Source organism: Pezoporus wallicus, unplaced genomic scaffold (assembly GCF_028554395.1).
Source record: "Pezoporus wallicus isolate ANWC-B61680 ecotype Strahan unplaced genomic scaffold, APGP_CSIRO_Pwel_v1 contig_13480, whole genome shotgun sequence".
Lineage (NCBI taxonomy): Eukaryota > Metazoa > Chordata > Aves > Psittaciformes > Psittacidae > Pezoporus > Pezoporus wallicus.
In genome coordinates, this window is record NW_026641917.1 from 492,530 (window position 1) to 510,330 (window position 17,801).

Consider the following 17,801-nt stretch of genomic DNA (forward strand, 5'->3'; position numbering starts at 1 on the left):
CTTGGCTCCCAGACAGAGAAGCTCCCCATAACTGCCCTTAATGATTGTCCATATCTAATGAAAGGAGTGGCAGGTGAATAGTGCTTGAGATGTTTACCGCACAAAACTCCTGAAAACAAAGGATTATCTTGTGGAAAATAAACTCAATGCCTACCCATGAAGCAGGAAAAAGTACTACGTGGAAGAAACATGGATTTGCTGATCTATCTTCCTGGTTTGCTTATAAACCAGGAAGATAGATCACTAACTCTGATCTCCTATAATATCTCCTACAGACCTCTCCAACCAGGTCTGAAGTAGCACTGCATCAACAGAAAGGTCTCAAAGGGGGTAACTGAGAATTCCTCCTCTTTCAAATAACATGGTAACTGGAGAAGGCTGTGTCATTTCCAGTAGGGCTGGACACAGACTATCCACCAATACCCAGGACGTGCTGTAGGAAAGCTAGCTGAAGATGCATCTCTAAATTCCCTCTCAGTAAGAGCCTTTCAAAAACGATACTGTGCTTTCCCGTATTCAAGTGTGTCGTCTCCATCCACATCCAAGTCAGCGTCGCTGTCTGGATTCTCCTTGCCACTGCACATGATAAACCCAGAACCTGGAAGAAAATAAACCACATGGATGAGCATTTGAATTAGAGATGAAGCGTACAAGATCTCCTAAGCATGGTGCAACAGCACCAGTCTGCAGGCTGTCCTTACTCTTAACAGCCTCACAAAAGGTATCATCTCCAAAGGCTGCAAAAGAACAATCTTTAGGAGACTGCAGAGAAAGCACTCACAGAAATGCTCTAACTTCATGTATTTTATGCTCTAAAATGCCCCTCAACACTGACATTTTTGCTCTCCACGAGTTACTTTAAAGCTGATGGCACTGGCAGGCTCTCTCAAAGGCAGAAAAAACCAGAAGCAAAATAGGGAAGACTGGTTTTTCAGAGAAGTGGTTAATACAAAAACTGCATAACTAACAGGTAAGAGAAGGCCATAGGGACCGCTGGAATTAGTCCTTAACTCAGCTGCAAAGGGCAAGCAGAGACTAAAATACAATCAGAAACGCCATTTTATTTTTTAAATGCATTTAATCATGGCTTAGATTTTTACAATACAAAAACATATAAGAATGGGAAACCTGTTTCTAGGAGAGGGGAAGAAATAAAATAAAACCCAGAAAGCCTCCACAGTCACCAACAGCTCCTTACAAGTACTTCAGTGAGTAAATTCCAGTGCAAGTCAAAAAGAGTCCTGCACTTCCAACATAGGTGGATCAGGCACAAGACCAGTCCCAACTAAAGCTTTAACAGTTCCATCCGAGACTGAACTGTTTAACACTTGCCAGTTTCTAAAACCTTACACATTTACTTTGGTTCTCAAGCATTTTGTAGTCTGTTTTACTGCTGATAGTAACCAGGCTTCTTTTTCTTGAATTGGTGTGCAAACACTGACAAAGATGAACCTTCGCATGGTATTTACTGCCTTAGGTTTATTAATAGAAGGGAAACTAATTTACTCTTTTACTCTTTAGATCTCTCTTTATGAGATCTAATACTGGATATGCTCTCTCCCATGAGACTGGAAATTAAACATCTCCTGAAACCTAGGGTGGTGTAAGGTCCTCATTTGTGTTCTATTCTGCAGCAGATCTAAGCTGTTTGGGGATAGAAGCTAAGCAGGCAGAAATTTGCTCACTCCGGCTGCCTCCAGTACCTTCCTTCACTTAGCACCCCACTGTCCAGGCAGCAGACCTGGACACCTGGCTCACAGCAGGTAGCTGGTGGAGCCTGAAGGACCTGGCACATCCAGATGGCTGGTAACTTACCTACGTCTGTGACTAGACCAGGAGCACATCTCACCTGCAGACAGGTAGATGTAGTCCTGGCTTTGCACATATTCCCCACAGGGGTTACATTTCTGCACTTCGAATGTGGTTCTGAATGGACACAACAGGCTAAAATTAATCTAGAAGCACTGAATATAAGATGCATATCCAAAGAATGAGGACATTCCCAAGCATTAGGATAGCTCTTTTAGTGCTACAGATGTCGAAGTCTGTTCATCCCACTGGGCTCTCAACAACAGACTTACATAAGCTTGTGCTGCCAGCTGTAAACTTGCACTTTCCTAGCCCAGAATAGTGAGCGATATATCTAACAGCCTACATCTGTGCAGAGAGCAGGGCAAGGCGAAGGTCTCATTTCCAAGGACACCATGCAGGCACAGTTCTTTACTGTCACTCTCCAGGAACGGATGCTCTCACTGATTCATTAAGCCCCCAATAAAATTTGTTTATATGGATTTGATATTTCTCTTCCCTGAATATAAAGAAGGCCCTTAACGAGTGATAACCGTAGCATGGCAATGATTTTAAGACTAACCTTTCCCTAGAAGCATAAACTACCTTTTACTTCAAAGTAATTGCCAGCCTTAATCTTGAGCAGAGGTAACACGATGAGCATTGACAATGCAGCATCCACCATCTGTGCCAGGTACTGCAGGAGCCACACTTGTAGGTCAGCTCTGGGGTGTCACTGGGGCAGCTGTCACCTAGCAGGCCCCTTAATAAAGCACTTCACATACTGGCTGCATGCTGCCAGCCAACACATGTCATGAGCTGCAATGGCTTATCTAGTAAATCTTGACTCCTTCAGTTCATCACAATGCTTGGGAGAAGATTTAGAGGAGCAAGAGAGACCTGTCAAAGAAGCTGGATAGTCTTTCAAAGCTGCCTCAAGTCACAGTGGGTGATGGCGTGGTAATTTACAGGCATGGCATTTAACCTTCAGTAACACCATCCCCTGCACCTGGCATTACTTTAGCCCATCACTTCTCAAAGGCCATAAACTTTGGACACACAGGTCTTCATTTTTCTTGTAACTGCAGGAAACACAAATCATGCAAAGCTGGAGCTGTGACTTGGCCAGTCCCAGAGGTGATCTGAACCTTAGCCAGACAATGAATACTTGGAACAAGTGCCTTGAGGAGAGTGAAGGTGTCCAAAAGAATGAGTGTAAGTGGGACTGCTCCCCATGTCTCTCCATCTGCAAGGATGCCAAGCATACATCAAATATGCACCTTTCCATCAATTTTGTTTCCAAATGACTCAAGCCAACTAGTGGTTTATGGTTAGAGCTTAAGAAGAGAAGATCTGCTTACTGTGATACAGTTTACAAATATTGAAGTATGTTGAATTCAGAATCCTGGTGTCCTTGCTCTCAAAACCTTTGTACTTAAGAAAATCCCTTTTAAGTCTGAAAGGAAAATATTCCAGAGCTTTTGCTGAATCTAAGTCTCTAATGGGAATCACTGCATTGCCACAGAATCCTCTCCTCTCTACACAGGGAGTGCACAGCGATGGGTTTAGGCAGTTATGTGTTACAGTGACAGATACAACTGGGATGACCTGAAAGAGCATTTCAGTCATAAAGGAGGTGTAGCAGAGAAGTTCATAGGTTAAGATGAGGGACAGGAGAAGGGTACATTTTCTTTCCTGATCAAATGCGGACTCCCAGGCCAGCAGCTAAAGGAAACCACAATAAGATGATCCAACTCTTAGATTTTTGCCAAATATGGATTTCTTCTTAACATGACCAAGTGCAGTCCACTGCAACATGGTAAAAACAAAGTGATTCAGAAAGTGTATGCTAACTGCTGACCAAAGGAACCTCTGCAAACCCAGAAAAGACTTTGAATATAAGTGGGGCTATCAGTTTTAGGACTTCAGAGGCTGCTTTACAAAAAAAAGGGGAAAAAACCCTCCACAAAATATGTTTCTGATGTGAATCAAAAGGTCCATGAATCGCAGTACTGCCCCTGCACACAAGAGAACAGCAAAGAGGATGCAAAGCTCAGTCCAGCATCACCTGCAGAGTGAATGGCCTGCCACTGGCATCCTAATGCCCCTTCATCTGCAGCAGGGCCGAGGGATGGATTTTGAGGCCAGTTCCAGTGGCCTGGGGTTTAGTGCCACAATTTCGACCTGACCCTCCTTGTCTAACTTCTTGGGATGCCTCCATGCACAAAGCCAGTGAAAACACCCAGGCAGCTGTTCAAATATTTGACGTCTGAACTGCTTGACATTATTCATTTATCTCAGGCTCATTCAAACCAGATTTCTGGAAAAGTGCTGTTATAAATGGATTAAGAGGACCACTAAATGCAAGGAAGGCCTGACAGGATCACACCTGCTTCTCACTAACTCAGCCCAAGTGTAAAGAGGGCTCACAACTTCCAGCTCCTGCCAGTAGTGTATGCTGCCATCCAGGAGCAAGGAAAATGCGAGATGGATTGCAGAGGATGTCGAGCAGAATAAAATTGCCTCTGCAATAGCATTGTTTTGGACCTACCAGAGGAGAATGGGAGCTTCCAGAAGACCCCCTACCATTACACTTGAGTGATCTGCAATTCAATAGTGTGTACTGGGAACAGAGAAGGGTTCCTCCAGCAAGGCTCAGCTTCTGAAGGTCATGCAATAATTCCGAGCCATCAGCAATGCTGCCTAGAGTGGACCTCTGAAGCCACTGCTACTATCCAGAGGTCAACGCTCGGGACCAGAACTTTATCCCAACGTGTTAATAAACTGAAATCCGACAACTGAATGTTGTGTGTTTGACCTAGGAATTTACAGGAGACTGTTATTTCACAGAAACAGCTGCAACTCTTACAAGGAGAGATGTCACCTAAGGCCTGAGGAATGTAATTCCACATGTGAATGTGAAAACACTGCTTTCAGATGAAAAAAAGAATACACCAAAATGCAGGCTCTCCTGTATCTTTCCCTTTCCTTGTTGAAGAAATCTTTGCTCTTGCTGTGCATTTGTTAGGAAGCAACCACTTGTCATACACTGCCAGCCCCGATACAATTAGCCTCCTGACGCTAAAGCAGCACAATCCTCTGACAGTCTTAATCCCAGCTGCCTCCTTAAGGTCCAGACAAACAGGAGTGAGCAGGCAGGTCAGATGCTGGGGCCATTAAGCAGAGAAAAAACAAAGTTACAGCTCTGTCTCCAATCCCCATTGCTCTTGTAGCCAGGTGCTCTGACAAGCAATTCCAACACCGGTATTGAGTGGCACCTCTATAAACCCTGTGACAGTTTGGGAGACAAACTCACCCATCAATCAGAATGTACCTATCAAGATCACTTACCTAGAGCGCCCAGCCACCCTCCAGCACTGTGTACACAGCTTTGCTTGGGCTGGCCTTGGAGCAGTCTGTCTGAGCACCAGTTCAAGGTAGTTTCTGAAAAATTTAGGTACTCTACACAAGCAACAGTGATTCTGAAATACTGACTCAAGAGGTCTGAAGAGCAGGAAAAATTCACATGCCTTTTCACCACTGTCAGGCTGCAGGCACTACAGCAATTGGCTGAGCTTGTAGGAGACTGGAAAACACTTCCCACTTTCTATTAATAATGGCTGGAGATAAATCTCATCAGGAATCACTTTATTCCCCCTAGGTTGTCACAGCACTTTTCTTTTTCCTAAGCCATCCCCTGTGCCTAAACATCCTCTTTGACCTCTGCTCTGCTTCTCAAAACTCTCTTCCTTTGTGCAGTCCCCCTGATGACTGGCCAATTCAACACCTCTCAAGTGAATGGTGGCTCAAGCTAAGATCGAGAGTCATTAACGTTATATATAAGCAGATTCACAGAACAGATAAAAGGGCCTCACATTCAAGTCCCTTGTTTCCCCCATCACATGCAGTGGCAGATGGTCAAAGTGACAACATATGCTGCTTCAGGTGTTGGCAGCACTGCTGGCTCCTGTGCAGACATGAGCTCACAGGGAGACTAGCAGCCTCGGGACTTGAAAAGTGAGACAACCACACCAGTGCAGACTCAAAAGGCCATAGGCACATTTCATCAGCACAGGTAGGAAGGCTGTGCCCCACCTCTGATCCTCAACTCATTCCTGGGTCGATAAATCAGGTCTGGAGGCAAACTCTTCAGTAGACATTTGACTGTCACTTCAAACAAGAACAAGGAACAAAACAAAGATGCTAGTGTTATTATTTGCACCATTGTTATGAAGCAGCTACTAGCTGCTGCTCACGCAGAGGAACAAATTCATCTGCATAATTAGTGTTTCTCCTGTTTGGCTCCCAAGGAATTGGGGGAGTGTCAAATCTATACTGGAAATAATTCTGGAAACTCAGAATTTTGTGTAAATTCTGTAAGTGGGTCTAAATCCAAATCCATTTTGGGGGCATGCAGCTCTGCTGGGGCCTGTTTTGGCTGGGAAGGGGCATTCGTTCTGCTTGCAGGTAATTTACACATGTTCAGGAAAGAAGAAAAAAGCCTCCCATAAATCTCCAGCACTGCAGCCTTTGCTAATTACACTCCTTGCAGTGACCCCCTCCTGCACAACCTCCCTTTCCAGCACGTTCACTCTATTTTCTTAACAAAATGTCACTCGTTGGCTTCTTGGAGAGTAAAAACAACGAAGGCAATAAAAGTAGTTTATGCAGACACACGGCCAGGCCTCACACACTTCCCAAGAACGGCTCTAAACTGGGTTTATTTCATCAGCTGCTGAAGTATCCCCAACTAGTGCTAAGAAGACAAGGCGGCACGGATGCTGTTTCATTTTAAAAGGCTTTTGGGAAGAAAGGGAAAGCCATTAGGGATTCTTGAAAACAAGCGGAAAGCAGAGATGATGCCACGCTGAACAGGAGTCTTGCTACAGATCTATAACACAACCTCAGCCATTATTTTTGGGACAGTGAAATTGTTCCCCCGTTTGTTTTCCTAGCACAAACAGGGATAGAATAGTTCTTCTGGTGACTTTCCTAGCCTGTTGCAAGAAAAATGACATTCAGAGGCTATCAAAAGCTGCTTACAGGGAACAGTTTTATTTCTCTTGAGCCAGAACCTTTTCAAGCAAAACAGTGACTTACCTGGAAAACCGAGACCCAACTGTGCCATTACAGCGTACACCGGGAAGAGCAGATGCACCCATCTGATGCATCTATTAGCTCCCACAGAGGCACAAAGAGGCTGCCAGAGATCTGATTGCTTACCAGTGTCTTGGATGCTTACAGTGATCTCTGCTAACAGATCAGAGGAACAGCTGCCTTTAAGGAAAGGGGCCATATAATTTTATGACCATTAACATCATTTTGCAGCAGTATGCTGAACAAAGGGCAGGCCAGCTCTGTTGTACAGGGTAAGAGCCAGCTGCTGCAGGGCTTGGGGAAGAGGCTTCCCCACCCTTCACAGCACCATGGAGTATTCCAGAGATTTCTTTAATGCCTCTCCATAATCCATCAGGTACAGACTGTGGCTAGAGGGGAAAACGCACTCAGACCAAAGGTCTGATCTGGTGTGGCCATTCATGCATGGCTGCCTCCTAGAGCTTCACGCTAGTGTGATGCACTAAGGTGAGAACAGTCTCACTTCTATCTCAAAGGCTGCTCTTCAAAACCCAGTGCTAGAGTACAAAAGCAACAGCAACAGCCACGGTCTTTGCAGCTACAGCTCCTTTTCCACAGCCAGGGAAAGGTGGATCTGAAAGCTTTTGTTCCCCTGGGGAGAGGGTGGAAACAAACAAAAAAGGAAGAGGGAGAATTAAAGTAATCTTGAATCACTAAGCAGATTCACATCACTGGATCAATAAGCACCACTGACAGGGATCACAGGAATGTCGCAACTTTGCCAATAATAAAGCAGCACAGCAGAGCTTGGAGGATGACTTTTCTAAGGCAGCGGAGCATGAAGCAGCAGGGCTGGTGAACAGCTGAAAGTGACACCCTGGCTTACAGTGGGCTACTGCCTGCGGTGGGGCTCGATGCAGTTTGCTTTAAATAATGATGAGCACAGAGATTGTATTCGTGAGGGAGAGGCAGCCAAGGACTGGAAAAAACAAGGGCTAAATTTCACAGGCCAAACCCATGCGCTTTTCCCCCCAAACTAATTCTTTTCTAGGTTGGAAAGAAGAAAGAAAAATCAGTGCTAATTTAATCAATTGATCAGCCTATTGATTGCAAAACTGGAGCTGCTAGTTAGCCATGTGCTGTAATGCCCTCAACTCTGAAACCACAAAACACACCATTGATTTCTTCACTTCCAGCTCCAAAATGAGAAATAAACCTGGGCTTTCAGCGGAAAAGCAACTTCTTCATCCTGGGAGAAGATGCAAGCAAAGAAGAAGAGACGCCAGGAAACAGGGACAGCGCATCTTGTGAGGTTCAAACTGAAATTAGTTACAGATGCAGTCATGGTGTCTTGTGTAAACTCTATCGATTGGGTGGCTGACAGTCTTGGGAGCCTCCATACTAGGACAATCAATCCGGCTGCAGTGTCACCTGCCACTTTGCTGAACAGTTGACAATGCAATTATCCAGTGTGGAGGCAGGGAGTTGGCGTGTGTCAAACGCAGTTAGCCACTTTCCGGGCACTACTCGATAATGCGTTTCACCGCCGAGTGTAAGAGACGACATGTGGAGACAGGAGCTGTTTAGAGCCATTGAGACCCACGCTCCCTTTTTCCTTTAGAAAAATCTCCCTGCCCCTGACTTAACAACTGTATTCTAAAATGCTATTAAAATCACGTCAATCAACTATTGTGTGCTTAAGGCTGAAGTTTGACCTGAGTGTCCAAGAAGTAGGTTTCAGTTGTAGTAAAACTGCAGATATGCCGGGGGAAACAAATAATTATCAAATGACTTCTTAAAGCCTGAGATTCTCAAAACCAGAGCAGACACACCACTAGAAAAATGGACTGCAGAGAGCAGGCAAGCAAATGCAGCAGATGGGAATGGAAGATCTTATGCTGAATGCCTAAGACCCGAGAAGTTCAAACGGATGCTGCCAACTTGGTATTCAGTTTCAAAAAACTGAATAGTTTCAGGTGCTGTTCCTGCTCCCTTACTCCCCCTGCCAATTTCCGAGGTGTTACAACTACACTTTCTGTTTGCTTGCTTTATTTTACCTCCTTGCCCTGCTCCTGGGTGACACACATCCCTTTTCCTAACTCAAGTTATGATACATAATACTGCCAAGTGGAGAGAATTCCCCTTCCTCCAGCAGAAAAACTTTCCCTACTTAGAGTGGCTGTCAGAATTACATAAATCAAACAGCAAGGTTTAGTTGACTGTGCTCCCTTCAGCTAATGCATTCTGGCAGTCTGAGCACAAAAATTAGGTTCTTACATTTTTACATGTGTTCAAGTTAAGGAAAATGTTCTACCAACAATCAGGACTTTTAAAGGCAATAAACAAAATGCTTTTTTTGTTTGCAACTACAGTGATTTTTGCTTTGCCAAGTCCCATTGATTACTTTGTGCTCCAAAATGAAGAAAATGCTGTTCCTTGAAGCAGTATATGAACTTTAAACACACAGGATATCAAGCACCATCTATATGGTGGGTCCTGCTGGCTTTTGTACGTGAGGTATAAAGTAATTCTGAATCTCTTTCTTTTTAAATCACACGCTATTCTCATCTGGTTTTCCTGCTCACTAAAGTCAACTTCTGAAATTAATATATAGTACAGTACCCAAGAGATCTTTATTAGCCACAGAATCTCTCACATTCTGTATGTGGGTACAAACCACAGAAGACATGCAAGTATAGCCTATTTGATTATTGCATCTAACACTATGTAAGCAGATGTGTTAGCATTTTAGGTCAAGTATTACCTTATGGACAAGTACTTGCTCTCAAAGGAGAGAGGTGCAAACATTAAGGAGTGGTTGGGCTACTCCATCAGACCAGTAAAAAGTACCATCCTTCAGCCACAGGGAGATTACCCAGGATTACCACCATTATACACAAGGGCTGAGGTAAGGCATACAAGTCCTCTGGGACTCAGCAGCCTGCTAAAGAGGGGTATAAGGCACAGAACAAGCACTTGAGAAACATGAAATTTATACATCTCACCCACCTGAAAGCTTAGAGCAGGTAGAAGTGACCAGCAGAAAGTAGCAGCCCAAATAAGGAAAAGCTGTAAAGCCAAGAAGGATGCTCAAACGTATAGATGTATTCACCTTAGAGACTAAGCTACAAGGGATGCTGACACTGGAAACATGACAAAGAAAGGCACTGAACTGAGCTCTTGCTAAGTGGAAGGAAGAGTAGAATTTCATTATGGCAAAGATTTCCTATACTCTTGCATCCAAGCTGAAGTTTGCTTCAGCCTGCCAGGGTAAAATGAATGAATTCTGACTCATCTATACAGAAATAGGGATGATTCTATTTACTAGACCGTTCTTCCAAAAAGCCTGAATATGCCAGTGACATCTTCTATATCCCACACAGTCTCTTAGGAGAAGTCACACTGTTCAGCTTAAATACTTTTGCTGAATTTGAGTAGATCAATTTACAGCCTCTTAGTATGATCTTAAATGCAGCCTGAACCTCCTGGCATGGAAAAATTGAAAGTCTCCTTACCTCCTGATGCTTTTCTACACACCTCCTTATATATTATCTAAAAAAGAGGGCACAGCTGGCTAGGGGTCATTCTAGAGCAAAACTTTAAAGCTGTGTTGCCAGCTTTGCTAGTATCTTTATAGCATTAGAGAAGATGCCTCTACACTTCAGTTTCCACATACGTGTCAAACACTGATGTTTGTGGAGTTCTCTTGTAGAGTTTGATGCTCACAGAACTGCACTGAGAAGTGCAACTGAGTTTTCCTCCTCTATTTGGAGCTTTCTGCCAGGCAGTTACCAGGCACAAGCAAAGCCACTGCTGCTGAGGCAGGAGACTTGGAAAGCATCTACTGAGATTTTGAAGACAGGACCTCACACTTGAAAGCATGCTTCTAATGCTGCATGTACTTAGAAGGAGAAGAAATGGTGAGAGCTTACAGCTATTGCCCCAGTGCTCTTCCTTGGACAACTAATCCATGCTGGACAAAAGCTGGCCTACAGCATTTGCTGCCCAAACTGAAGAACATCTTGATTCTGCAGAGACAGAAAGTCAACAGTGGGAATGCAGACATCCACTGCAAACTTTTAGATATTCTAATACAGTCCCACTTTCCAGGCAGCTGCCCTAATGGTACATGCCATGAGAGCCAATGCAGATGGGCACCCAAGTATAACTGCGGTTTGTTACAGCTTATGAGGCTTTACTATGTCCTTCTATGCATTTGCTAAGTCTTGCTGTTCTTTTCCCTTCGTAAGACATTAATGAACAGATACAAGCCCTCTGCCAGCTTGGGAGGAGGGCAGCATGGAGAAATAAAGAGAAACTTCAGAGTTAAGTAATCCCTGTGTGTTTCTCCTTCGTCAAGAGTATCACAATCTATCAGACAGATCCTGTCATGTTGATCTTTCTTAGAAAGCATCCTTCCCTGAAAATGCCCTGCTTACCATTCTAACATTTTCAAAGTCTTTCTCTCTTCTGTGTTACTTTTGATGAAACTGATCTGCTGAAAGAAAGAGAGACCCACAAGAGCAGTGGTGACCAGCTTGCTAGTGCACCCAGAGGAAGGCTTTTTGGTGGGGGAGCTGGAGGGGAGAAGATGGGGACAGGGTGGGTAGAGAGAACTTAGCTGAAGTTCTTCTATTCTTTCATATCTAAAGAGGACAGCAATCTCTGTTCTATCAGATCGTGCGGCTCGTGCTTTAAATGGTACTTGCTGCCAGCTTGCTTTCCCTGTCTCTCTCCCTTTGAAGCAGACTGGACAGCTTCCTCAAGCTGGCGTTATCACTCCCTCTAACCACTCTTGGCAGGCAATCTAATTCCCCCTGAAAAGGTCACCGCCATTTTAACTGCCTTTCAATCACATTAAGCACGCTGCCGCTCGTGCTCAGAGCACTGCGCCTGCAGCTCTCCTGACTGAGGTGCGATCGATAAACTGACATCCCGTCCCCCCACCCCATCCGCTTCTCGCCTTCTTCCCCTCTCCTGGACAAGCCCAGAATGGAGGGCAAGAAACCAAGTGACCAAATCCTCTCCTCAAATCCAAAGCAACAGAAGGGAGCCGCTAACCTGGCATTTACTAATCTTTGTCCCATCTGCTAAGAAACAGAAGGGTGCAAGCATCCCCCCCGCCTTCCCTAGACCTACAGAGGCAGCGACTTCACAGGACCGTTTGCTTAGGCACCGGTCCAGACACCTTTGAAGCTGTGTTACAAAGACCCAGCCTCCCTCAAGCTTCCCTCAATGCAATCATTACTGTTATCTCTCCCCCCCCCCCCCCTTTTTTCTGCAGTTACGAGTTATGTGTTCCACCCATCGATCCCTGTGTAAGACACTGTTTTAAGTCCTCTTGCCTTTTGACTGTGCTAAGCCGTTTAAGAGATGACAGCGGCTTCTATCAGTGCGAAGCTGATGTGATTCTTTTCAGATAAAGCACTTTTTTTTTCACTCCCCCCTCCCTTTCCCTTCTTTCAAGTAAGAGACATACACACAAAAAGAGACACTGAATCTTTCAAAGGGGAAAAAAAACCCTTTTGAACTTCCCTCAGGAATTCTTTAAAAGGATAACCTTACAGTGTAAACACTGAGGGTAACGTGCATCCATTCTGGAGAGGAACAGAAGAATTGCTACAAATATGTTGAGCATTAAAAGAAAACATCAGAGAGGAAGCCACTTGATGCTTTCACTTGCGAAGCCTTGCTGGCTTCCTAAACACAGAAACTCATTAGACAAAGATGGCATGAAATAATCCTCTGCAACAAAGAGCTTCAGAGAGGGATGACTCAGAGACATGGGGATAGATGGTTACTGAATGTTCAGGTTATTTCAAGAGAAATTTTAGTCTTGTGACACTGGACTGAGACAGGGAAATATTTCATTATTATAACTGTATAGCTTTTCACTTTGAAGCACAAGCTTGATTCAAGCAGCACCTGGTATTTCATGCTGGTAGCCTTCTGCACCTATCCTAAACAGAAGCAAGAACTCTCCTACTACAAACCCCTACTTCAAGCAGAACCTCTGCTGAAACAAAGTGGTTTCAAATGCTAGATAACTGCCAATAATCTTCATTTACACCCTGCATTCTTCCAGTTTTGGGTCAGCAGATTAAGTGATAGGAAATTATCTTGTAAGAAGCCAGGGGGACAGGTAGATGTACCAAGTATTTCCTGACTGAATGCCTCCATCAAACCCAACAGCTTAAGAAACAACATACGGATCCCTGCACTTCTCAGTTACGCCATGCTCCTGCTTGCTGCCATCTCCTGTCCTTTCCACCTGCTGCCTCAAGTATGCCAAACCGTGTGCTTTGGCTCTGCTTCCCTAGACCTGACTGAGGATTTGCAGCTCTAATACAAACAACAGAATTTCCACCTTGTAAGCCAGCCCCATAGGTGACAGGAGCAAGATTTCCCTGCGAGTGCTTTGGAAGCAAGAAAAAGCCATCCTAGGAACCACATAACTGAGAGTTTCAGCCTGTGATTGCTCCTAAGGATTAGACCACCTTCCAAAACATCTGAGCAGGGCTCTTCATTTCTCTGACCTTCCTGTTTTCAAGAAGAAAAAAAAAACCCAACCTTATCCCACATGAGAGCCTGGCAGGATCTTTCATATAATTAGCAAAGAGTTTGCCTCACTTTGAGAGCGATATGAACTTTGTACATTAATGAGAAGTGATAAAAAGAAGAAGCCAGGACCTGTGTTAAGTTTGAGTCACTTCTGCAATGCTGCCCAACGGTCTGGCCGATTCATGTGATACATGCTGGCCACCGCATCCTGCTCCCCCTTTGCCCAGCTGTGACATCTCCTCAAAGCAACACACCATTAAAACCAAAATTAATGAGACACACGGCCATCTATTTTCCCCTCCGGTTTTATGTATTTCCCCATGTCATCTCTTTAGACACCGGTGACATCGCTGCAGCCTGGCAAAGGCTGTCTGGCATTATAAAAGGCCTTCGATTTCCACATCGCTGCTACTTCACAGCAAAGGGAACAGAGCCAAATACAAAGCCCCGGGTGACAGGGGTTAACAAGGGCCTTGCCAACTCCAGACAAAGCAGTTTTAAGCATTGGAAAGCATCTCCAAAACGTTGTGCTGTGCTTCCAGGCTTTAAATTAAGAATTCTGTCCCTAAAACAAGGCAAGAGCCAACACTGGCAGAGAAAGGGACAGTCACCTTTAAGGTTACCTGAGAGTGCACAAAGCAGGCCTGACTGATGGAGACCTCTCAATGCCAGCAGCCAGAGACAATACAAAAACCACAAAAGGGAGCATAAAAACGTGTGACTTGCTTAAACAGAAACAAGAAGCAATCAGTGAACTACAGGAGATTCCAGCTTTGCTATGGCAAATATTACAGAAACTTCTTGCAGAGTAGGTAGGTACCTTGCAGATATTAACTGGTCATCCCAAAATACTAGGTAGAAAGTTGGTGGCACAAAGCTCCCCTGTTTAGGGAAGAGGACACCTCTCTAGAGGTCCTCTGCTGTTGAATCTGTCCTAGCTGTTGAACCCAGCTGCCAGCAGAGGTGTGCTCCAGAGGAGGAACGGCAGAGAGAACCGTATGTACTAGGGACCTGCTAGCCCCTCAGGTGGAGTCATCTCTTCAGCAGTGGCTCTGCTACCAAAAGCAGCACAAGGACAAATGCTACCAGGAGGTTCCTGCGCTTGCAAGCTGATCTACAGACACCTTTCATCCAGCACCACAAAGGGAAAGTGTCTAATCCAAAAGCCCTCTCATCAGGGTAATTACAGAGGGTTTCTGAACCACATCTAGTTGTGCTCTACTCTTCTGCTAGTCTTCTGATACCCCACACTTCCTGATGGAAGCAGGGCTATTTCTAACTATGAAACACAGAAATACCTGTCCGTGCATGCTGCAGCCATCTAGCTTAGGTTACAGCCCTGACTGATGCTAGAACCTGTCTAACTTCTGGTGGAGGAAAGCAGCTGATCTATACAACACAAACTAACCCTTTTGAGAATTCCTTAAAATAAGGAAGAAAACGCAAAAAGGAGCAAGTACTTTGAATTTACACAGCCTAATCACATCAATTAGACATTTTAACCACCTGAAGCTTCATCTGAAAGAGCATCTCCATATAGCAGAAGCAATATGAAAGCTTCAGATCACACTTTTCACTTAACTCAAAACCATCTGGGAACATTAACTAGGTGAAGGCAGCACAATATCCATACCAAAGCAGGCAGAATATTGTGCTTTCAAACTCAGATGTTTATTGGGGGTGAAGGAAGAAGCCATGAATGAGAAAAAAGGGGCAGAAATTAACTAAGTAGCTTTATCTAATCAGGACTAGCAGTGACAACAATAGGGGCATGCAGATGTCCCATGCTTCACTATGGATTGTAGTGACTGTACTACCTAAGTGTCTAGGTAGGGTCATGGTCTAAGACCTTGCATGGTCTCATCAGGTTACGTACAGATGCAACTTTCCATGTGGGTACAAAAAACAGTTAAGGTAGATATGGCTACAGACACAGCGACAGCGTGAGCTTCACTGGGAAGCCTTTAAAACCCAAAGAAGCTGCTCCTGCACCTCTGTGCTCCTGATCATCTGCTCTGCTACAACCCAGCTACAATTTAATTTCAGAGGAAGGTAAGAGCAGATCAGGAGTGCCAGGCTGTCACTGAGCACACAGCTGGCTTTTAAGTCCAACTCCTTATGTAGTAGCCTTTCCCCTTGAGATATTTTAAATTAAAATCCAAGCTGATATAAGAAGAGATCACATCCCATCCTCTTTATTGAACCGAGGGAGCCAGTGTTCCTCCTCTCATTAGGCATGCGCTACGTGGATTGCTTGCAAGAGACTCTCCTTAGTGCCAGAGGTTCATGCCAATGAACAGTTTAGTAAATCCTCCTCTTCGAGGCCAAAGGGCTGAGTGTAAGAAAGGGGCCAGCTTTCTAGCTAAAATTACATTCACCAATAAAGCTCACGAGAGGTCAAATTTTGCCATAACTCACTCTCTCCACAGTAACTGATTTCCCCGTCACTGGGGAAGGAGCAGAAGAAGGAGGAAAAATAAAATGTGTTTGTCTGGGAGCCCTAAGGGCTTGCAGTGCTGCAGGTGCAGAGCAGGTTCCTGGATTCTCATTTATCAACCTTAAAAGGGATGGAGTGATAAATGCACAACTGGCCCTTTAATATTTTATGCAGGTGCTAAAGCGACTTAGCTGTCACCTTCAATACATCACCAGAGGCCGATACACCAGCTTTCGTCACTCCAGGCTGGGAATTTTTACAGTTTCATTTCTATTTCCCTCTCTTCATATATTTCCACCTATTTCTTACTATGTGTAACATGTAAGAAGCTATTTTCCCCAAACGATCTCCCCATTCTATCCATTCCTACTCATTCCCTCTTCAGACACATTTCTCAAGCAAGAAATAGCACCACGCTTTTTGTTCAACATTTGCACAAATTTTGACTCTCATCATTCAAGAGAGGCAGAAAGCTGGAATCACTTTACATTCTGGCAAAGGCTGAAGGTCCCACCCTTTGTGAAAGGCGAATCTCTAGCTCCCTCCCTTTAAAGACAGGCAATGATCAATTTCCACAGTAGAATAATTTACAAGGGCCCCCAAAACACTAGCGCACCTCGAAATCCTCCCTCCAGGAGAGTAGTAGCCCGTATCCTCTTCTGCCCACACCATTCATACTCTTCGAATCGGTTGCCGTTCTCGTTCTCAATGTCCACAGAGTCATCCTCAGTCATGCATGAACCTTCTCTCTGCAAAGGGTAAAGCAGAGGCATATTGTTGAGATGCAGGAAATAGCTCTTTGGGGTTAACAACTCATGGTGGAATGGAGAAGAAAAGCTGGACTGCTCCCAAGTACAGAGTGGACAGCAGACATCTACTCCCACTCCCATTCCCAATGATCTCAATCTAGAAGTAAATGGGTGCTGGAAGAACGCGACAACCTTAAGATTAAAACAAGTTGAGAGGTTCACGATATTTACACATGGAAGTTTAAGCTCTGGTTCCTATACCAATGCTGGTGTGCATTTCAACATGCATTCCCCTGCCTTTCATGCACAACAACCCTGCCATGTAAAGTACAAATTCCTTTGATCCCCAGCAGGAATGTTCTCCTATACCATAATTTTTGGGGCACACTGAGCAAAAGACCCCTCTCTTTACACCATGCACCTCTTGAGGCAACAAGCGTGAATAGGTTTTTATCTCTACTGTGGGCTTTTCCTGAGAAACAAGCACAGAAAGCCCTATGACAACTCTCTCCCTCCCCTAGGGCTCGTTCTTTCCTTTCAATCTTTGGGATGAACAGCAAGAGAATGGCTCTGTTCAAATGCACTTCCTGGAGTTAAGGTGGTCATGCAACATTTACAAATGCCAGTCTGTTACAAAAGAACCCAACAAAAAAAATAATTTTAATATTGTTAAAGGCAGAGATCAGAAAGAAATCTTCCTGCTGTGCTACACAGGAAGCATGAAGTCCTACAAAAGGCATCATAAACTTCAATAGCTCTACCTTCACAGCCTGCAACTCAAGACTTCAGTAACAGCGAAAGGGTGCATGAAGAAAGAAAGTTACTAATGCAACACAGGAGAAAAATCCAGAAAAATCCATCTTCCAAGACAAAGAGAAGTGACTACACAGGTCTTAGTGAGACAGTTAGTATTGCCTGCAAGCTCAGCAGTGTTAGTTTTTGCCCCGTGTTAGGTCAACTGCAGACAAAGCTGGGAGTAGGGAGAAGGGAATGGCAGCTGGCGATCCTGCTGCGCCTCTACCTTTGCAAGGCATTGTTCCACATGCCTACTCATCTCCTCCTCGGATCCTGACAGAGGTCGGCTGCAGAGGGGACATACCTGCCCTTCGTCTTGCTTCCTCCGTTTCATTTTTCCAATCCGAGCTGCATGGAGAAACCAGGAAAAGAAAACAAACAAAAAACAGGAAAGG

At 44.6% G+C, this 17,801-nt stretch overlaps 1 protein-coding gene across 8 annotated transcripts in view; it reads right to left on the reverse strand.

Annotated features, from left to right (window-relative positions):
* Nucleotides 1-17,801, reverse strand: part of RNF220 (ring finger protein 220) — a 224,270-nt gene that overhangs the window by 32,738 nt on the left and 173,731 nt on the right. For 6 of the 8 annotated variants that reach the window (XM_057425904.1, XM_057425908.1, XM_057425907.1 and 3 more), the window contains 3 exons: nt 17,633-17,754; nt 16,479-16,611; nt 502-598 (listed from right to left, as the gene is read on the reverse strand). In XM_057425904.1, the coding sequence (XP_057281887.1) occupies nt 502-598; nt 16,479-16,611; nt 17,633-17,754 (352 nt within the window). The remainder of the gene's footprint in view (nt 1-501; nt 599-16,478; nt 16,612-17,632; nt 17,755-17,801) is intronic. The other 2 variants (XM_057425910.1, XM_057425911.1) reach the window with 1 other exon arrangement.